General features: G+C 35.1%; 1 protein-coding gene across 1 annotated transcript in view; it reads right to left on the bottom strand.

Annotated features, from left to right (window-relative positions):
• The window catches only part of LOC150108900 (chromatin remodeling protein domino-like), a 731,915-nt gene that overhangs the window by 197,435 nt on the left and 510,323 nt on the right, over nt 1-24,157 (bottom strand). Inside the window, exons 34-35 of the mRNA XM_090410792.1 lie at nt 15,790-15,825; nt 12,277-12,436 (exon numbers count right to left, since the gene is read on the bottom strand). Coding sequence (XP_090266918.1) covers nt 12,277-12,436; nt 15,790-15,825 — 196 coding nt within the window. The remainder of the gene's footprint in view (nt 1-12,276; nt 12,437-15,789; nt 15,826-24,157) is intronic.

The following is a 24,157-nucleotide window of genomic DNA, read 5'->3' as shown; positions in this document are numbered from 1 at the left end:
ACCTCCAGTTCAAAAAAGAATACTAACAAATTCCTGCACTCTTAATCCAAGCGCTCACAAAATACCAATTTGTTACAAGTTCTGAAAACTGTTGTGCATAAAAAAAAAAAAAAAGGAAAAAAAAAGTGAAACACTGTTCGATGCTTCTAGAAGTATATTCATTCATCTCATGAATTAATATATAGTCAAACTAAATATGAGCAAAAATCAGATAACAATAACATAATAATATCCACATACGAGAAGGTACATTTTGTGCGTTTACAAAATTTATGAGAAACTTTGTCTCAGAAACAATACATTAATCAAATGAACAGGAAAATCATGCCTGACAAACATGTATATATGACATATGTAGTTTCCTATAAAAATATTTGGAAAATTTGAATACTCTATGCTCTCTAAAATTGAGAATTAAATTATTTTTACTATGATTTTGATTGTAGCTGTGTTTAGCTGCATTTTTCAAGTTTCAGTCATTAATAAAGAAGGCTGTGTGTTTTTAAAAGTGAGTGATGTAATGAATTTCTTTTAACTATATAGTCAGTCAGACTAAGTGAAAAATAAAATTAAGTGCATTCCTTCTACAGAAAAAAAGTATCGAGAAATTTAACTAATATGCTAATACAAATGCAATTAGAAACAGCTGATTAGAAAGAAGCCAAGAAGTTATCTGAATTATGAGTGCAAACCAACATATACCACTGGAAATCAAGAAAAGTGGCAAATGCCAACCTATAATCAGAATGATTTAGTGTCATAAAAGAAAAGCACAACTAGCATCATACAATTCAGCAAAAGACAAAACAAAAGAGAACTACATGAAGCTTGTGAGAAAAAAAAACATAATGAAAGAATTTTTTTTTCACTGTGAGCATATTATTTTACAGAGGCTTCCAGCCAGTTTCACAGGCAATAATTACTCCCTTTTTCAAAATCTACCATAAGTAATAAACAATAATTAAAAAACAAATAACGAATAAATATAATGGCATATATGAATTCCTGTGTGAAGAAAATATAATTGTGTTAATCAGAATCATTTTTTATATCAATTATAGCCATGAAAAGTTGTACATTTACTGCACCTTAGTATCATGGGAAGACTAAAGGGTTAGATAATATGATTATGCTGTTCTAGAGACAGCAGTATTTTTTATGCTACTTGAGGACTCCAATAAATAGGGTAGTCATGTGATGAAAATCACCTATTCATCCATTTTCACACACACACTGAAAATGATAGCACAATTTGCAAAATCATGAAATCATTTCAGTAGTGTATGAGGTAGTATCTTCATGTCTTTAATTAAATGAGAGTTGATTTAAATGTGAAACCACTACCAGCCTGTTTATAGGAGACCTAAAATGGCTTGAAAAGTACCATGCATCTCTGGAGTAGGGTTCCCAGATTAACTAATTCCGATACATGCACAATATTTTACTTTATCATGTTGGAGGTTTAATGGAATATTCACAGCACTGGGAAAGGATTAAAACTAATTTTAATGCTTCCACTATTTCTTCACAGTCACCGAGACATCTCCAGGGATTACAAATAACTTTTGTAACAACACACTCAAATGCAATACAATACTAAGTGAAACACGTGGGTGACTCTAAAGTCCTATCTAGGTGGTGCGCCCTCTATGGGCATTTGTAGGTGATTTAGGATGTAAGGTGGGATCTCTGATAATTAATGTTTCCCACATTTTGGGAAGTTTTATGCAACTGTATTTATTTAAATTCGGTTGATTTTTGAGTGCTGCTGCAGATTCTAAAAACAGTCTTTTAGATAGTTCTAAAAACTTTCCCAATGCTGTGAATATTCCATTAAACCTCCAGCATGATGTCCTCACAGAATTTAAGCCTCAACACATGGATTTTACTTTACCAATGTTCCATATTTCACGATAAAGAACTTTAATGGGAGTTGTATTAGGGAGAAGAAAATGTAATGTTGATGATGTGGTTACTAAACATGATGCTGTTAATAATACAATTTCACATGAAAAAAATAAATTATTCCCATTGTGAATTTATGTTTGCTTTTTAATCCCAGTGACTATCCCCTCTCTCATTCATGTTTGATATCAGCATTCAGGAATAATGTTAGATTAAAGGCATGAAAGGATGTATAAACACATGGAAATTTAATATAGTCGTATAGTGAGTGAGATAAGGATTAAATAAACTGAAAAACCCTGCCCTAGAGAACATATATTCTAATCAGTGAAATCTGGGGAATTCATATAAGCATTTTTTATATTTTATATTACTCAATGAATTCTGACATCATTCCAAAATTTTGTCTTACTCATATTTCATAAAGAAGACATGGGCTACATTTGTAACATCAAACTTTCAGTAATAATGAAAAAAATATTTCAGAAAGAAACAGTCATCTTTGACTGTTTCTTTGACTTATTTTTTACTTCCGAAAATTCAGTTAAAATATACATAACTGAATTTTCGAAAGTAAAATATAAAATTAGTCTTCCAGAATTTTTTGAACCTAGCTTTTCAGCATTCAGAAATTTTGACAGAGGTATCATCTACCCTTTCCTAGTTCATATCTTTCAAAGTTGAATTTTCTGCATTTGTAGACATCAGAACAAACAAATAAAAAAAGTAGCATCATATAGCCCCACAGAACCAGATTTCACAAAAAACTTCTTCCCAACAAAAGCTATTTCATTTGTTGCAATAAATGACCAAATATATCATTTTTTTACATTGCAAAATGTTCTACTTTTGAGAGAAACTTGTGACATGAAATTAAGAATTATCTACACTTTATCAAAACAAAAGTATATTTAATATACTGCCAGATATTTCAGTTTGAAAATAACAAACTATCATTAGTGTCTTGACAGAAAACATTTTTTTACAAGTGATGTAACATCATGTGGCTCGTTCTAATTTTGAATGATCAATTGTTTGTATTCTACCTTGTGAAAAACTGTTTTCTGTCAAGCCACTGATGATAGTTTGTTATTTTCAAAACTGAAATATCTGGCAGTATATTAAATATACTTTTCTTATGCTAATGTGTAGATAATTCTTAACTGGAAAATATTCTTAGTGCAGGTATAACAAATATGTGCAACAATGAAAATCGTATAAGCAGTTGAGGATCACAATTCCCCACAATTTTGGAATTAAAATGCAGTAATTATGATTGAAGTTCAGTTGATGTTGTAGTACCTCAGCAATTCTTTTAATTAAAAATTCACATTTATAAAAGAAGGAAAGCATTAATGTATGTGAAAAGATTAATCTTCCTTCTTGTATACTTGATTTGTGTCTTTCTAAATGGCAAATACATCATCCAAATAAGGGTGCTTAAGGGTCAAAGCTGTATAACTGAGAGGAGACCTCCACATAGCCTTTAAAGCAATGCAGAGAACCGACCAGAGCTTCTCACCTAATGTCTAATCCTCACCTTCTCGTGGTGCACCCTGTTGGGTATCTACTTGGATACTGAACGAACGAGGATGGGCTAGCAATTTGGGATTTAGCCAACCAAATTGTATTATTATTGGTTAAACCAAAATAAAAAAAAATAATGGTACAACGTGACAAAATTTTATGCCGGCTGGGGCGTCGCCCGGTTAAACAAGGCCCCCGTTGTTTTCACCAGGAAACCAGGGCGAACAGTGAAAAGTCAGCTACCGGAATAAATCTGAAAACAAACTCCAACTCTACATCACCAGAGTTAAAGATTGGTACTATCAACGTAAGAAGCCTGAATGGCAAAGAAATGGAGCTAGCTGAAGAATTAGATAAGTACCAGATCGACATAATAGGGGTGACTGAAACAAAAAGACAAAAACTGGTGAGATCTTTCTGAGCAATAAATATAAAATGTTATATTCAGGAAATGACAATCAAGGAAAAGAAGGTGTAGCCATAGTATTCAACACAAAATACGAGGCTAATCTTCTTGAATGGCAGTCAGTCTCAAGTAGAGTCATGTGGGCAAATATGAGAATGGGGAACTGGACAATGAGACTTATTTGTGCCTATGGTCTCACAGAAGGTTCTACTAAGGTAGAAGTGGAGGAATTTTTTTAGGCTTTAGAAAAAGCAACTGACACAATGAAAAAGGAAAAGTTGGTCCTTGTTGGGGATCTAAATGGCAGGGTAGGAAATGATTGTGAGACATACAAAAGTATTTTGGGAAAATCTGGAGAAAAGAGCAAAGCTAATAATAATATCAAATATCTGTTGGATTTCTGCTCAGGACATGGACTGGTTATTACTAACACCATGTTCCAACATAAAAATGTGCACAAATTCACATGGAGAGAAGAGGCTAGGAATAAGAAAAGTCTCATTGACTATGTTATTGTTGATAGTGATGTTTTCTCCCTGGTGCAGGACACCAGAGTGTACAGAGGATTTGAAATTGGACGTGATCATTAGTCTTGAGCAGGATAAATTGAATTTCATATTGAAAAGAATAACATGTAAGAAAGTTTTAAAGCAAATAAAAGTTGAGCAGCTCTCAGATGTGAACTGTAGACTAAAATACACAAAGATTATTGAAGAAAAATGAAAGAGTGTGAGAACAGGAATCAAACCTTGGAGATTTCAGTGGAAAACTCTGAAGAAAACATTGATTGATTCTGCCAGAGAGGCATGTGGTGAGGTTGTGTGCAAGGATAAAAAAATCAGAACTCCCTGGTGGACACAGGAAGTTAAAGAGGCAGTGAAGGAAAAGAAGAAAGCATATCAAAAGTTCCAGTCAAATAAGTCAGCTTGTGCTCTTAGAGAATATAGAGACAAATGCAAGAATGCTAAACACTGTGTAAAACTAGCTAAACAAAAGTCATGGGAGGACTTTGGCAAGAATAAAGAAAATAAATATCAAGAAGGTGGCAAAATACTCTGGAGGTTGTTGAAGAAGCTTAGGAATGGAAGAAAGAGTGCTGTAAAATGAGTTAGAGATGATAAAGGTGACATGAAAATGGTAGAAAAAAGATATTCTTGAAGTATGGAGTAATTACTTCAAAAAACTGCTAAATGAAACAAGCAGTGATGACAGCACAGTGGTAAAAAATACTGACCAGGCATGCAGTCAGGAATACATATCCATACTGGAAGTAGAAAAAGCCATCAAAGGCTTGAAATGTGGAAAGGCAGCAGGAGTAGATGATATTCGACCAGAAATGCTGAAGTATGGTGGTATAAGAGTCTTACAGTGGCTGCACTGCATAGTTCAGAAAGCCTGGACAGAGGGACGAATTCCCGATGATTGGAGTAGAACTCTCATAGTACCCATATATAAAAAGGGAAATAAAACTGAATGTGAGAATTACAGAGGTATATCTCTACTGAGTGTTCCTGGCAAGATCTATGTAAGTATACTCGAGAAACGGTTGAGAAGAATTGTGGAAGAAAAGCTTGGTGAAGAACAAGATGGATTCAGGCCAAATAGAGGCTGTCAGGATCAGATCTTCACTTTATGACAAATAGTCGAGAAAGCATGGGAATATAATAAAGATTTGTATTTAAGTTTTGTCGATTTGGAAAAGGCATATGACAAGGTCCAAGACAGAAGCTATTCAATATGCTGCAGTTATATGGTGTCAATGGGGCATTATATCAAGCAATACTTAGTCTTTATTTGAGTTGTAAGTCAGCAGTTAGAATTGAAGGAAGTACAGGAAGATGGTTTAATGTTAAATCTGGTGTGAGACAAGGATGTTCATTATCTATATGGATCACATTATGAAGGAAAGTGGTATTAAACATGATATCAAAATTGGAGATGTTAATGTCAGCTCTTTGCTTTATGTGGATGATGTTATACTTCTAAATAAATCTGCTACAAGTCTGCAAGATTCTCTGACTAAATTGAATAGCTGTTGTAATAGATATGGTATGAAGGTCAGCAATAAAAAGACAAAGACAATGAAAATAGGCAGAATCATTGAAAATGTCAACTGTGTTGTGAATGGAGAACCTGTGGAACAAGTAAAACATTTCAGCTACTTAGGCACGATTTTTACTGAAGATGGTAAACTAAATATAGAAATAGATAACAGAATCAGCAAAGCTGGTATAGTGGGAAGTCAATTGAATAAATTCATATGGAATAAGAGAGAAATTAGTCAGAACACTAAATTAGCTGTTTACAAGACAGTGTTCAAACCAGTTTTAACTTATGGATCTGAGAGCTGGGTCAGAAGTAAAACACTTGACCAAAGACTAGAGACCGCAGATATGAGAGTCCTGAGAAAGATTATAAGCGTGAACAGATGGAATAGCAATATCATATTAAAAATAAGGATATTAGGAAAGAACTTGGCATTGTCAGCATCCAGGAATGCGTTAGCAGAGCTAATCTCAGGTGGTATGGTCACTTAAACAGAATGGGTGAAGAAAGATTAGCAAAACAAGTGTTTTCTGCCAGGTTGGCAGGAAAACGACCCAGAGGGAGACCAAGATATAGGTGGATTGATAGGGTACAAAGTGCCTTAGACGATAGAAATATAAGATCTGATAATGTTGGAGTCTTGACAAGTAACAGAATGATTTGGAGAAAAATTGTAGATAAGAAGTTAGTAATGATGTAATTTTTTTCATGTAGTACTATCATATCCTGTACACCCCTTGAGGGTACATGGCAGGAATTTGATGATGATGATGATCATCATCATCCAAATAGCATAATTACTGAGATTGTTTGGGATTACAATTTAGGATTTGCTCTTCTAAAAGTCAGAAAAAGAAATTTGCTAAATATGGGAAAAGCAGCGAGCCCATCATAATTCCTTCAACCTGTTCATAATGTTTATCATTTCAAGTGAAATATCCTGAGTTTATGGTAAATATGAATTATACAATGAGGTCTGGGGAAAATTCTTGGAATAAAATTTCTAATGTCTCTGAATAAAGTACTTTGGTAAAAAGTGATATATCAAAACAAACCAAAAATTAATCTCAGGATTTGAGTTTTATAGTCAAGTATTTAGGATTAGGTGCTGGTTTAAACTCATAATTAACTTCAATAAAATTAATATAGCATAGAAAAATAATTAACGCAAGTTTAAATGTTGCGATATTTCATCTCTATCATAGAGATATCTTCAGGAATACAATATTAAAATTGTAATAACACACATAAAAAATACTCAGAAACAATAAGAGGAAGGGAATAAGACTGTTTTTAAGCCTAATGACCTACGGGTGCTGTTGGCTAGCTTTAGCTTTGGGATGGGAGGCCTAAGAATTAAAGGTTCCCAAATTTTGGAAAGTTTAACAACCATGCTTATTTAAATTGTGTTGGATTCTTAAAAAAAGTCTTTCAAGTTTGTGTCTGCATAGCAGTTTTTTCCCCGCTAATCTTGTACAATGTATCCAAGGCATGGTCAGCTAGTGCTGACTGACTGCAGTTATAGCAACAGATGTTAGCAAATCTCCCACTTTGACTGTAATATGATAAGCTGCAAGAACAAGGAACGTAAACACCTGGAATAGAGAAAGGGGAAAAAGTGGATCCATAACAGAGTGAATAAGAGTAGCTAGCTTTAAATGAAATCTGAAAGCAGTGCAGAGATTATATTTCTTTAAAGTTCTGGCCATTTTTTCTGAGATGCTCTGGATGTAGGGAATAGTAATAGCATTACTATAATCAATATAATGAGAGAGAGCCAGAGATGAGGATATTAGGAAAGATGTGAGAAAATGGGGGAACAATAATTTTGTTAATCTTTTTTGACATTGTAGCCATTGGATAGGAGGGTTTGGTGAATAAAGGATAGTTCAGTTGTAACTGGCTGTTGAGGTGGAGGAGGAAAGAGTGTCTGAGCCATGCGGCTAAATAGAGAACATATTATTAATATATCTTAGCCAGATAGAAGGTTTGAGAATGGCAGTATCAAGTGCATGTTCTTCAAAATACTCCATACAGAAGTTGGCTAGAGAAAGGGAGGGTGAACCCATGGATATACCTTTGATCTGTTTATAGATGGTATCCTTTCAAGTGAATTAACTGGTATGGACAGCAAATTATAGAGATCAATAATGTCAGAGAAGAAAACGTTTTTTAGTAAATCCTGTTCTGACACAATTTAGAGTGTCAGAACAGGGGAATGAATATAGGATATCCTCAAAACATTTACTCACTAAACCAGGCTATTAGTTCAAATGACACAGCCCTTGAAACTGAGCTCTTCGCAGCACCTTTTTAACCAATGGCTACAGCCCATATAAAATAGATAAAATATTACATGTAACGCCCTCCCCATCCCTCCTACACTCAACAAACAGGATCACAGCAAAACAATTCCCATCCCATATATTAAGGGTACATCAGAAAAAAATAGCCCAAGTTCTCTGCATTTTTGATCTCCGTAATATTTTCCTATAGTATATAAAGTTCCTTGTGCCTGCAGTTTAGCCTACTTTGGACAGACTGGTAGATCAGTTAACATCTGCTTGAAGAGTACAAAAATTACATCTGAGATCATCTGTATGGCAAGTTAGGAATGGCAGCCATGCTTTGGATACTCCTTCACATAGGATCAGATGGAGAAAAACATCTATATTACACAGCAGTTCGTACGTCTGATTCTTAGAAACAGTATCAGCTATGAAGCACTCTCCCAACCACAAGTATGGGTGCATTAATTTACCAAAGATCTGGGAGACTATCATTTTAAGACCCAATGGCCAGACTTTTCTAAATTAACTTTGTAGTTGCTATAGACCAGGTGATGGAATAGATGGTGGAGATAGTATGCATAGGGAAATTGATGAAATGAGTGGAAGGAGGGTAATTATTATGGGGGATTTCAACTATGGTAACATTGATTGGAAGGAGGAGAGGACACATGTGAGGAAGGAAAAGGATTTTATTCAATTATTAAGGGATAACTATCTGAGACAGCATGTAATTGAAAATACTAGGGGTGTGAGAGTGCTTGACCTGGTAATAGCATCTGAGAATTTGACTGTAATGAATATGACCATGTTGCCACCTATTGGTGAGAGTGATCATAAGGTCTTGACCTGGGAGGTGGCTAAAGGTGTGGAATTTTCGATTAAGACAGGGTATATGTGGAATTACCGTGCTGGCAAGTATGACAAGCTTAGGAGATTGCTTGGATCAGTGCCATGGCATGTACAACTGCAAGGGCTGGACGTCGATAGAGCATGGGAAGTGGTCAAGGAGCATTTACAGAAGGTAATGGCTGATTGTATACCTAGGGTCCGAATAGTAAAACAAGTAGGGGTTAAATGGATGAATAACACCATTAAGCTTGAGCTGCAAAAAAAGAAACAACTGTGGAGGGAATTTAAAGAAAGGGGTGACCTGCAGGCACACGAACGGTATAAAGTGCAGGCCAGAAAGGTAACGAGTGTGGTAAAAAAAGCAAAAGTGGATTATGAAAGGAAACTAGCTTTGCAAGCAAAAGATAATCCAAAACAGTTCTTTCAATATGCTGCAAGCAAGAAAAACACTGTACACGGCAAAATGATTTTAAGGAATGACGATGGTAAGGAGGTCACTGAATCAGTCGATATAGTGGAGTTACTGAGCGCACTTTGCAAAAGCATATTATCCAGGTGGTGACATTGAAAAAGTGAAGGAACCATTAGTTTATATGGGAATAGTGATGAATGAAGTGGAGGTGACTAGTCTATTACAGAACCTTAATGTGAACACATCTGTGGGATTGGATGGTATACCGGCACGGGTCTTGCGTGAAGCGGCTAAAGAATTATCAGTGCCCTTGACCATGTTGTTTAATCTGAGTCTCAGGTCTGGCTTAGTCCCGAAGGTGTGGAAAGAGGGGAAAATAGTTTCACTGCATAAAGGAGGATCCAAGACTACGGTTGCAAATTACCGACCGATCAGCATAGCAGGAGTCGTTGTCAAGGTCTTAGAGAAAGCAGTCAAGGGAAAAATACAGGAATGGATTGATGAAAATGAGATACTGTACAGGGGACAGCATGGCTTTGTGAAGGGTAGATCATGCTTCAGTAACTTGCTCAAGTTTTATAACAAGGTGACGGCTGAACTGGATAAGGGAAATGGGTTTACAGTGATACTGCTGGACCTGGCAAAGGCGTTTGACAGGATACCACATGGAATACTAATCCGTAAACTACAACATATGGGAATGGATATAGGGTTGGTGAGATGGATAGGTGGCTGGTTGATGGAGAGATATCAAAGAGTAGTTTATTCAGGAGTAGAGTTCAAAAGACGGCCTGCGACTAGTGGTGTGCTGCAGGGTTCTGTTCTTGGTCCACTGCTGTTTAATCTGTTCATTAACGATATAGGGAAGGATCTAAGTGGAACAATTCATTTGTTCGCTGATGATGCAAAGTTGGGTAGGGCAATAGTGAATGCAGAAGATGTCAAAGTCTTACAGGATGACTTAGATAGATTGAAGTTCTGGGCTAAGGAGAATGGATGTCAATTTAATGTGACAAAATGTAAGGTTATGCATTTTGGGGTGAAAAGATTAGCAGCAGTATACAACATTGGTGGAACTGTACTCCAAGAGATTGATGAGGCCAGGGACTTAGGAGTGTTGGTGGATAAGGAGATGAAGTTTAGGGGGCACACTGCAAAAGTAGCTAAATCAGCTCATCAACTCACTTGGTTGTTGAAAAATACCTTGAGAGCAGAGACAAGCAAGTTATTGTACCTCTGTACCGAGCATTGATAAGACCTCATCTCGATTACTGTGCCCAGATTTGGTCACCTCGGTTCCTTCTTGATGGGGAGGCGGTAGAGAGGATCCAGAGGCGAGTGACTAAGATGATAACAGGTCTATGGAATGAACCATATGAGAACAGGTTGAAGATTTGTGGGTTGCAGAAACTAGTTGATAGGCGGAGGAGGGGAGATATGATTGAGACATTCAAATTGCTAAAGGGATTCTATAGGATTAATTCAGAGGATATTTTTGAGATCAGGACTGGTGGTGGGAGAACTAGTGGACACCTATGGAAGCTGGGCAAGAGTGTGGTTAGCAGGGGTGTTAGAGCTGGGTTCTTTACTTTTAGGGTGGTAAATGAGTGGAATAAGCTGCCAGAGTCTGTTGTTGGGTGCTATGACGGTGAACGAGTTCAAGACAAGGTATGATAGAAACTGTGAGAATGTAATCGCATAGTTGTGTGGACATGATGTTTAGGGCCTCCCTCGATGAGTCTAAGGACTCCTGGAGTCGCCCGAAATAATAATAATAATAATAATAATAATAATAATAGTTATCTGACCCATAGAGGGCACTATGTGAGAACATTAGGTGTCAGTTACAACTGAAATTGTTTCTTCAATTACTTAGTTTAGTGCTGTGTACCTGTCAGTCATTATTGTACTCTAATGATTCTGGGTAGAAAACCAGCTAAATATTAGTCAGTTTAATAAATGTATTTTTTCCCTCTTGGTGTTGTTTATATTGTTAAGCATTATTATGAATGAATGATACCTAATCCTGTAGAATGGACATCACTTAACCAGAATGGGCGAGGTTAGTAAATCAGGTATTTGTTGCTAGTATGGAAGGAAAAATATACCCATGGAAAGATCAAGATCTAGATTGATTGATATAGCAATAAGTGCTTAGAAGACTAAAAATAAGATGAGACAACATTGGAATCCTGAAGAATAATTTTGACAATTTGGAGGAAAATTGTCAAAGTAATACTAATACATTCCCTAAAAGTACATATCAGGAATTTGATGATGATGTGTATATTCTAAATATGGAATTCATATTTTAAAGGTGCTTCTACCATATTAAATATTTTATTTGCAATTATAATCCATAAACACAAGAAATGTAATAATACTTTATTTACAAATACTTGTAATACTTTATTTACAAATATTTCAGCTTACCAACAATCCATCAACAGTTTAGGTAAAAGCAGTTATACAAGGTAGAATAATAACAATGGATTGTTTAAAACAACATCTGCTGCATGGGCTTATGATATGACAACATCAAGATATGAGTTAAAAAACTTGTGATGGCTAAGGAGAATTTCCCATATTTTTGGCAAATGCACACAATCATTCTGATTTAAGTTAGGGCTGTGTATTAAGACTTTTGCACTTGACTTGAATAAGCACTCATATACAGTTTACCATAACAATGATTGCGAGAGAGAGAGAGATGACTGTAATCATAATATTATTTTCAAATTAAGTACAATGGATGTTTCTGGAATATATTCAATGCTTCATTTATTACATTCTAAGTATTCAAAGCGTTCTGGTAGAGTTTTATAACAATTCTGTCTTACCTGCTATGTTAGGATCCACTCTGAGTCGTTTGACCTCTTTTTTAATGTAAACTGGGGGCAACTGAGATTCTGGCATAAGGGAATGTTCATAAAGAAAGCCCAAACTATAATCAATGTAAAGATCATTTTCATCCTGGGGAGGTGTTGGAGGAGCCCAAATCTAAATACAAAGTAAGTAATTCACTTACAGAGAATTAATTAATTAAAATAGCAATAATATATACAAGTTAAGATGCTAACTTCTTCATCATATATGATTTGGCATATCATAAAAGTTTATTATTATTATTTTAAATTTTCTTATAACATGAAATGATTTGTATCAATAGCTCTTATTAATAATGTTAAGAAAATATCATCCCTAAAATATGTTGAAAAGAGCTCTGGTAGTTGTATTAAAAAAATAATAAAAACTCAGGTGACTGAGTTTTTATTATTTTTTTAATCACTCAGATTTTTTTTTAACACTCAGAGAGACTATGTTAGGACTGTTACCTTTATAGTGCCCCAACAGTCTACATAGATTATTTGTGAAGAAGAAGTGACATTTCAAAGTAATGATTAATTCAGCAACAGTGACCCATTTTGAAACATGTTCTTGTGAAGCTTTTATAGAAATATCTTATTTGTTTCAAGAAAATGTTTCATCGAGAATCCTCATTCTAGGTAAATAATAAGTTTTAACTAAGAAACAGTTGCATAAATTAGAGCAGCTTAGTAGACTTAACAATAAATGAACAAACCATCTTGTTGTGGCAGTTATGAATATAAGTAACACAAGTAGGGAAGGTTTTTAAGCCATGTTTTAGACTTCATGTTCTTTTTATTTTATTTTTCAACGAGAGGACTAAATAAGAATCTGATTTCTGTTCTGGGTTTTATTGATGCAATAGCAGCTATGGTGTAGAGAAATAGTAAGTGAATAATTTATGTATATATTGCCCACCAAGCTGTTAATACATACAAAAACAAACAGTTAGATGAACAGGATAAATTGATGAATATAAAAAAAATTAAAAAAAGGAAAAATAGAGTAGTTTCCATTTAATTCATCCATTGGTTGGTTAATTGGGGCAAGGATAACATTTTATTGGGAGCAGTCTGGTAGAACAAAAACAAAATAAGAATATAACAAGAATGGGCTTTATTTATTTGGGACACAATGCCGTTTAATTGAACCAATCAGTAACCTCTACCACCTAGTGTGTTAGAAAAATTACATAATCTTGATTCAAAAATTTAGTGCTCATAACACCTAGAATACTGATGAAACATGGCTATTTTATCATGCCACATATGATGGTTCTCTGTGTTATAAACACACTATACTGTTTGGATCAATGAAAGCAACATCTCATGTAATAGTGTTATGCTGCTCAAATATGTCAGGACCTGTAAATGAAATCTGTTAGTTATTGAAAAATGGACAGGTCTTGGTACTTTAAAGGGATTAGAATGGAGAGTTTATTAGTATCATTGAAACAAAAATGTGTGGATGATATTTGAATTTTTTAAGAATTGGATTATGAGTCGGAACATGGAATTGCTAGAGAAATCAAGAAAAGTTTTACTTGTTCTTGACCAATTGCTAAGAAGGTTAGTGCAAAATTTAATCTTTTAAAAGCAATACAGTTTACGGATAGTTGGTAAGGAATAGACAAGACTATTCAAAACTCTTTTGCTCACTGTGCATTTTCGCATTCGGTCACAGACATGCCAGACAGAGCTGATAGTGAAAATGACATCCCATTAAAAGTGAACTACATCAGAAAGTATGAAAAGTTTGCATCCATTAATGATAGTCTTAAATACTATAATATTTAAGACTATAGTATAGTATTAAATACTATAATAAAAATGAAGATTTTTGAGAAGGAAATTGAAGCAAAATATCAGAGGACATTAGAAGAAAAAGTGAAGAGGATGACACCCTCAAGCTTGAGTGAGTGACTACCCAGGATGTTAAAAAAATTATTACTGAATTTACAGACAAAAAATACTGTTGTTGTTGGTGGTGGGAAGTAGATGGCATTGTGTAGTTGGAGGATTAAGCAGATGAGACAGTGAGCTGTGTATAATGGTGTAGTGTAATAATAATAGTAATCAAGATTGAATTTTTACAGGAAGGCAATATTATATCTGCACTGACTTTGTTTAATTGCAGTTAAAAAAAAAAAGAGGCTATGCTCAATCAAGTCTTGCAATTATCAACTGCTAAGAACTGCATGCATGTCTAGTATGTATATAAATGAAATTATTTTTATGGCAAATAATTACTTTAATTAAAACCAATTGTTTTAAGTTTATCTATAAGTCAGTAATTTTGTTGGACTAATAAAATAAAAACTTGTCTAAAATTGTATTTTGTCCTTTTAAGCTCTTGATGTGCAACTTTGTTTCTTTAGGGCAAATTATGCTATTTCAATGAGGCTAATTAACCAGAATCCACAATATATACAAATGCTAAGTAAAAATACACACAGAACATACATTACTTTAGGAACTAATGGTTCAACAGGTTTTAGATTTGATTATAGAGACCAAGTGCTTTTAACCACCTGATTCTCTTGAAAAGTCTAAAACACTAGTGACCATGACTGTGAGTATGGCTGGTATTATGTCTCGTAAAGAATTAAGAAAAAAATTAATAATTTGTCTAGTTTGTGAATTCCTCAGATGGCAAATGTCCTCGTGTTAGACCAATACCTTGTTTACTTCAAGCTTGAAATATTACCATATGTGGAAATGGCATCTGCCTTCATAGGGCTAAACTGGGAAAAGAAAGCTTATAAGTTTCATTGTAGTCAGTAATTATTAATTGACTTAAGGAATTCACAAAGTACAAATGAATATAAATTAGATTAAACTTTAATATATATTTCCAACATTTCGGCACCGTCACGTTTTCACGTTTGCCATTTTCAAAGGAACTTACAATAAAGACACGTGCACAGGCACTACATACAGTAAATGAGGACGAAGCAGGAAGCTATCGTTTCTCCTAAAAGTCCCATTGGTGCCCCCTAGCGGGCTATGTAGGTATTCTTGGACATTGGGCTGAAGGTCTCCTGATGTAGGTCTCCCAAATTTGGGAGAATCTCCCACATAAAGACAATCACAAACATCTATACCCACAGCAGGATTTGAACCTGCAGCCTGCTGGTTGGAGAGTAGGTGTGTTAACCACTCGGCCAACCAGGGCAGCTTGCCAGAGTCTGGTGTGAGTTTTGTCAGTGAATACATTCAAGAAGTAAAGAAGTATGAAGAATGCAATAAAAATAATAATAAATTTTTCAAGTGGTAAGAAAACAGAAACTGTGATATTTCCAAAATGTAAAAGTTCAACAACCATGACAAAAATCAAAGTATAATTTATTTTATCCATATCTACCCACATTCAAAAATTTTTACACAGGGACTTAAGTGTTGTTCATGAAGTTCACAATAAATTAATTATTTATAATGCATTCTGGCATATTATGAAACAATTTTTGAATAATTATTTATACTTACTGGCATTTGTTGCTGGCCATTAAAAGACAGATAAACCTAAAAAAAAAAAAAAGAACACAAACATTATCTTCATATTTTTCTTATTGAACTCAATAAATTTCAATCTTTAATCTACTGCACTTCTGAAAATTCAAGATCATCACAATTAATAACAATAAAAAAAGGTCATATTTTAGATTGCACAGAAAATAATAAGCTTCAAGATCAACTTATAAACATAGTTACACTAATGCACTTATGGAGATATGCATAGTGAATTTTTTAAATAATATTCATTGCTGAGATTCAGAATGATATTTCATTTTAAAAAAAATAATAAATTCCTTATTATTACTATCAAGATCTTATCTAGAATCCACAAACCTCATTGTAAGAGATTAGCTAAACCTGCACATACCTCCTAATGAACTTACCAGTCATAATCACACATTTCAGCAGCAATTCCAACTTCTCACCACCACTTATTCAGTTTGTCATTGATTCTTTTTATAATATGTATTGTATGATACCTCAACTTTCAACTATAATGTGCCATAGCAAAAATTGCTCATGCAATATATAGTGCACTCCCTCACTGTCCTGTCATACACCTGCATCACATCATCACTTTCATACATGTGAATTCAATTCTGAAATCCAGACCCCCATGGGGATTAGTAATATAACATATTTCATAAATATGTTTTTTTGCAATATATCTGTACTCACTTTCCAACATCTTTTCTTGTCACCATGAAATCAAAAAGCCAAGATTATGGCCAAGAAATCAAAATATGGATGAATTAATATACCCAAGAATATTCATCACCTAATTCATATTCATACTGGTCGCTGTTCTCCTCATCATAGCAACAGCTCTCTGAAGCTGGTGGCCAATGACATGATGTGAAAAGAATGGAATTCAACCCATTATTATTTTTTTTTTTGCACCATTCAATATAACCTCGAACTATTGTCCATTAATATAATAGTCAGTTCCAAAGATTAATTAAAATAACCTTTGGGATACCAAAGTACACACTGGCTTAAACATATTTAAGCATACAATGTCCCTATTTTTAAGCATACAATGCTAACCAGTAGCCAGAAGATTATTTTATTTTTTTATTTAATTAGGATGTTATCAGCCTCTCTTTGTGACTTATAATCTTTATTTATCTACAGATAGTTATACACCCTCCCTACAGGGAATAGACATAGGATCACAAGATTTCAAATGGGAGAAACAGTATGTTATGGAAAAAGGCAGCAGAGAGCAAATTGAAAGTTTGTGTTTCATATATCATAGATTCTTATTTTCATGTAATAGAAGATTTTATTTAGTGCCCAAAATGTCCTTTATATATATAAGCTATATATATCAATGCTTTCTTTTAATGTTACACAGTAATCAGCATTCATTTGGATAAATAATGGAAACTACTATTACCATGTTAAGAATAATTACTTTAATTTTTCGATGTTTCAAAATTCATATTAAGGTCATCAACTGGAGTATACCCACACATCCACCATCACACAGTGTGATGGTGGATGGTTCCTTATCCTCTCACCATTCAATCAATGATAGGGTTCCACAAGATTCATCTGAAATAACATTGATAATTCCCCCATTCAGTACTAAGTCTGCTGGAACACATGCAGCTGCCACCCAACATCTCTTCATAGTACACCTTGGAATCCACAAAACAAGCTTATTTTCCTCCTCCTTCATCCTTGCTACTATTGTATTGTGGAACAATCTTCTCCAAGATGCATTTCACAAGGAATACAATACAGAGGCTTTTAAAACAAATGTAAACAGGTTTCTCCTTTCCATAGTACTAACATGGTACTGACATGCTATAGGTTGTTAGCCAACCTCTCATGTATGCGCTCAACATAAAAAAATATACATATGGAGAGACAAGCTACATTACAATTCAAAAATATGCCAAAGTGTCAATGATTTCATCAACCATTATTCTACTGGCTTTACCTCTAGTGAGGAAAAACAACAACAATGCAACACCAAAACTATAGCCTATATTTTTTAGGACATGGTCAGAGAACAATTCATATAATCTTTTAATACTACAATAGTGATGGCCTAATCAATTATTTAACATAAGTGTTTGTTATATTAAGGCTAAGGTACTGGAGTACTACAATCCTAATTATAATTTATAATGAACTCTTAGAACAAAAGGTTATGCGAGTAGAATATGTGCCATTTATATTCTGGGGATTTTTAGACTGTCATTATTGTTACGATTAGGATGATTAATTAGAATTTCACATGCCTCCTTAAATTTGTTTCATATCATGTTTTGGTGCGATGTAATGAGCAGGTAGTTTTCAAGTCACTTCTGAGAGAGTATTCAGGGCATGATCAGAAAGGCCATGTCTTATTTATGTTCCTTTTTCCAGATAGGAATTGTGCATTCAGTTTCTCACACACACACACACACACACACACACACACACATATATATATAAAATAAGTTACAAGTGCACTGAATACAGTATACTCCAGGATGGGCCAGGGAAGGAAGGAGATCCTTGGAGAAGCTGAATAAGTTATTATTATTACATGACACCTCCAGGGTGTCCAAAGACTGATCGAGGATGGGCACCTGCTCTACAACTCTCTGTCTTCACCACTCAATTCACAAACTACAATGAACCGCAATTACCATCATCATCATCTACTGCCCACCACCACTAGTATTTCACAGACAATCACAAACATCCATGCCCACAGTGGCTGGAGAGCAGATATGCTAACCACTTGGCCGACCAGTTCTTTAATTTTGCAAGAGGTTTAAAGGTGGCATTAAGGTTGTATTTGTGTAGTATTCTGTTTATCTGATATCCCTTTAATGCATGGAATGGATACAGTTTTATTGTAATATATTTATTTTTATATATTGGATAGTCTTGTGAATAATTTTTTTGATAGTATTTCGATGTGGCCAGTTTTTAGGAAAGTATTGCTGAGAATTTTAAATTCATACATTAAAGATTTGCACAATGGAGCAAATCTTTAATGCCCCGTTTTTCAGTGTTAATGACACCTAATTTTTTGTGCTGGGTGGTGGCATACACATACATTATGTGTATGTGTTGGCCGGTCGTGTAGGCTTACAGTAAACAATGAAGAAAAGGCTGCCAAATGGAAGATTTGTGACAAGTGCATTATCTAGAAATGGAAGTGTGGTCTGACTTTCAATTTCTTGTGCGAATTGTATGCATTTGTGTTGTTTGTTCTTAACACAGTAGTAGTCTCCATAATTTATCAAAATGTGTCTATATCAATCATTCAATAGTAACAATAACTTGTGAATGACAAAAACATAAACATGGTGCACTAAACTCCATGCAAGCCAACTAGATGAGCTATTAATTTAGATAAAAAAAAAAAATCAGGAAAGGATCTAAAAACTGATCCTTGTGACGCTCCACTAATCATTCTCATGTCTGAGATTGCATCATAGAGATCTCTCTCATACATACTCACTCACTTTCTGGTACCTAGCAAGCAACCAATATACTTGTTACCCACCTCAATAAATAACCACAAATCCACTCTCAAACTTTCTCAGTTTAATTTTACTGAGATTGCATCATCATATTCCACTTTTGATATTTTTCTATTACCTATGAATTTCCAAATTCTACTTCTTATTAATTTCAACCACAGCTTTTCCTTTATCTAAAATACACAGATTATACATTGTTCAATACAGGATTTTTTTTTTTTTTATTTCTTTCCAGGAGTCTTCTGAAGTTTAACACTCTTATTTAACAATAGTCAAAGGCACCAGTAATTCTTTTGTTCCTTTCATCAGCAGTCAATGTGTTTTTTTTTTTCATTACAATCTACAGCATTATTCCAAGTAAAATGGCTTAAATACCACTGCTTTCTTACCCAGAGACCATCTTCAATTCACTTTAAAATACCAAAACAGCAACTTCTCTCAATCATTTGTGCCATCTTCCCAAAGAATATGTGTAACCCTTCTGCAATACATACTGTCAAAATTATCATTACCAGAACCCTAATCAGCTATTCATTCGCAACCTTTACACTTAAAGCATGGCAATAAATTGTAAAATAGTCTTCCCTATACAAAAACGCCCTTATTTTATCAACATCAAATTCCTGACATGAACCCTCAAGGGGTGTACAGGATATGATAGTACTACATGAAAAATTTATGTCATTACTAACTTCCTATCTACAATTTTCCTCCAAATCAGTCTGTTACTTGTCAAGATTCCAACATTATCAGATCTAATATTTCTATCGTCTAAGGCACTTTGTACCATATCAATCCACCTATATCTTGGTCTTTTCCTCTGTTTTGTTTTCCTGCCAACCTGGCAGAGAACACTTGTTTTGCTAATCTTTCCTCTCCCATTCTATTTAAGTGACCACACCACCTGAGATTAGCTCTGCTAATGCATTCCTGGAAGCTGACAATATCAACTTCTTTCCTAATATCCTCGTTTTTAATATGATATTGCCATTGATGCCATCTGTTCACGCCTCTAATCTTTCTCAGGACTCTCGTATTTTGCGGTCTCTAGTCTTTGATCAAGTGTTTTACTTCTGACCCAGCTCTCAGAGCCATAAGTTAAAACTGGTTTGAACACTGTCTTGTATACAGCTAATTTAGTGTTCCGACTAATTTCTCTCTTATTCCAAATGAATTTATTCAACTGACTTCCCATCATACCAGCTTTGCTGATTCTGTTGTCTATTTCTATATTATATTTACCATCTTCACTAAAAATTGTGCCTAAGTCGCTGAAATGTTTTACTTGTTCCACAGGTTCTCCATTCACAACACAGTTGGCATTTCCAATGATTCTGCCTATTTTCATTGTCTCTGTCTTTTTATTGCTGACCTTCATACCATATCTATTACAACAGCTATTCAATTTAGTCAGAGAATCTTGCAGACTTGTAGCAGATTTATTTAGAAGTACAACATCGTCTGCATAAAGCAAAGAGCTGACATTAACATCTCCAATTTTGATATCATGTTTAATACGACTTTCCTTCATAATGTGATCCATATAGATAATGAATAAGAGCGGATAATGTACATCCTTGTCTCACACCACATTTAACATTAAATCATCATCCTGTACTTCCTTCAATTCTAACTGCTGACTTACAACTCAAATAAAGACGAAGTATTGCTTGATGTAATGTCCCATTGACGCCATATAACTGTAGCATATTAAACAGCTTCTCTCTTGGCACCTTGTCATATGCTTTTTTTTTTCCAAATCGACAAAACTTAAATACAGATCTCTGTTATATTCCCATGCTTTCTCGACTATATGTCGTAAAGTGAAGGTCTGATCCTGACAGCCTCTATTTAGCCTGAATCCAGCTTGTTCTTCACCCAGCTTTTCTTCCACAATTCTTCTCAATCGTTTCTCAAGTATACGTGCATAGATCTTGCCAGAAACACTTAGTAGGGAAATACCTCTGTAATTCTCACATTCAGATTTATTTCCCTTTTTATATAAGGGTACTATGAGGGCTCTATTCCAATCATCGGGAATTCGTTTCTCTGTCCAGGCTTTCTGAACTATGCAGTGCAGCCACTGCATAGTTCAGAAAGTAAGACTTTTATACCACCATACTTCAGCATTTCTGGTCGAATATCATCTACTCATGCTGCCCTTCCACATTTTAAGCCTTTGATGGCTTTTTCTACTTCAAGTATGGATATGTATTCCTGACTGCATGCCTGGTCAGTGTTTTTTACCACTGTGCTGTCATCACTGCTTGTTTCATTTAGCAGTTTTTCAAAGTAATTACTCCATACTTCAAGGATATCTTTTTCTTCCATTTTCGTGTCACCTTTATCATCTCTAACTCCTTTTACAGCACTCTTTCCTCCATTCCTAAGCTTCTTCAACAACCTCCAGAATATCTTACCACCTACTTGATATTTATTTTCTATGTTCTTGCCAAAGTCCTCCCAAGACTTTTGTTTAGCTAGTTTTACAGTGTTTCGCTTTCTTGCATTAGTCTCTGTATCCTTTAAGAGCAAAAGCTGACTTATTTGAGAGGAACTTTTGACATGCTTTCTTCTTTTCCTTCACTGCCTCTTTAACTTCCTGTGTCCATCATGGAGTTCTAATTTTTCTGTCCTTGCAGACAACCTCACCACATACCTCTCTGGCTGAATCAATCAGGGTTTTCTTCAAGGCTTGCCACTGAATCTCCAAGGTTTGGTTCCTGTTCTCAAACTGTTTCATTTTTTCTTCAATAATCTTTGTGTATTTTAGTCTACAGTTCACATCTGAGAGCTGCTCAATTTTTATTTGCTTCAAAACTTTCTTACATGTTATTCTTTTCAATATGAAATTCAATTTTATCCTTCTCAAGACTAAATAGTGATCACCTCCAATTTCAAATCCTCTGTACACTCTAGTGTCCTGCACCAGGGAGAAAACATCACTATCAACAATAACATAGTCAATCAGACTTTTCTTATTACTTGTCCCTTCTCTCCATGTGAATTTGTGCACATTTTTATGTTGGAACATGGTGTTAGTAATAACCAGTCCATGTCCTGAGCAGAAATCCAACAGATATTTGCCATTATTATTAGCTTTGCTCTTTTCTCCAAATTTTCCCAAAATTTGGTGAAAAATACAAAATATTTTTGTATGTCTCACAATCATTTCCTACTCTGCTATTTAGATCTCCAACAAGGACCAACTTTTTCTTTTTCATTGTGTCAGCTGCTTTTTCTAAAGCATCAGAAAATTCCTCCACTTCTACCTTAGTAGAACCTTCTGTGGGGCCATAGGCACAAATAAGTCTCATTGTCCAATTCCCCATTCTGATATTTGCCCACATCACTCTACTTGAGACTGCCTGCCATTCAAGAAGATTAGCCTCGTATTTTGTGTTGAATATGGCTACTCCTTCTTTTCCTTGATTGTCATTTTCTGAGAATAACATTTTGTATTTATTGCTCAGAAAGATCTCACCAATTTTTTGTCTTTTTTGTTTCAGTCACCCCTATTATGTCGATCTGGTACTAATCTAATTCTTCAGCTAGCTCCATTTCTTTGCCATTCAGGCTTCTTATGTTGATAGTACCGATCTTCAACTCTGGTGATGTTGAGTTGGGGTGTGCTTTCGGATTTGTTCCAGTAGCTGACTTTTCTCTGTTCACCCTGGTTCCCTGGCGAAAACAACGGGGGGCCTTGTTTAACCAGGCGACGCCCCAGCTGGCATGAAATTTTGTCATATTGTACCATCATTTTTTATTTTGGTTTAACCAATAAGAATACAATTTTGTCGGTTAAATCCCAAATTGCCAGCCCATCCTCGTTCGTTCAGTATCAAAGTAGATACCCAACAGGGTGCACCACGAGAAGGTGAGGACTGGACATTAGGTCAGAAGCCCTGGTCAGTTCTCCGCATTCCTTTAAAGGCTATGTGGAGGTCTCCTCTCAGTTGTACAGCTTTGACCCGTAAGCACCCCTTATTTTATTATGTGATTATCACTCAAAAGCTTACAAACCTATACTATATTAGTACACTAAGTGAGCTAAGTAATGTTTCCTTATATTTATTAAATTTTATTATTATTATTATTATAATTTTAGTAATTTTTTTACCTGGTCTAAAAGCCTAGAGACCAAACATGTAACTTTTTCAAGTCACTTCTGACCACCAATAAGTGAGGTAGTAGTCTCACACTATCTATCTATCTATCTCAATAACTTTTAACAGGCCGTTAAGGCCCACAACCCTCTAAGCATGCTTGGATTTCGTAACCGAAATACGAGGATACAATGGTCACCCCTATGCCTTGAAGTATTCCTGGCTGTATCCCTGTGTGTTCACGGGGCTGGTTTGCCTGCTTGCGGGATGAAAAACGCCAGATAAACTGGCAGAAAAAACCCTGTTGTCCACGCCCAAGACCGGCTAACTTGGCTATGGCTGAGGAAGATCCTTCAGCTCCTCACGTTGTTGACGGGAATCAAACCTAGGACACGCCTTCCCAAGTCATATGGTTGCGAAGCGCAAAGCCACTAGGCTAACCGTACGGACCTAGTAGTCTCACACTAGGTGATGAAATTCATCTACAACTTAAAAATAATCACATAATCCATGCCCGAGGTGGAATTTGAATCCACAGCCTGCTGAATGGAGAATAGATATGCCTTCTATCTATCTTTATAGGAAAATTTCAGAGACCAATCACCATCTAGGTTTATCTGCCTCAGAGTCCCATCATTTCCTTGTTCCTAAGCAACCAATTCAGACGGCAGTAGTCCAGATAGGTTATATCCAGGACCATTGTTAGGGTACATACTGCTTCTAGGGCAAGCACTACTTTAC

This window comes from Typopeltis vanoorti, chromosome 2 (genome assembly GCF_054136105.1).
Source record: "Typopeltis vanoorti isolate ZY-2024b chromosome 2, IOZ_Tvanoo_1.0, whole genome shotgun sequence".
Lineage (NCBI taxonomy): Eukaryota > Metazoa > Arthropoda > Arachnida > Uropygi > Thelyphonidae > Typopeltis > Typopeltis vanoorti.
The sequence above is the reverse complement of the archived record's forward strand: the minus strand, read 5'-3'. Positions and strand labels throughout refer to the sequence as shown.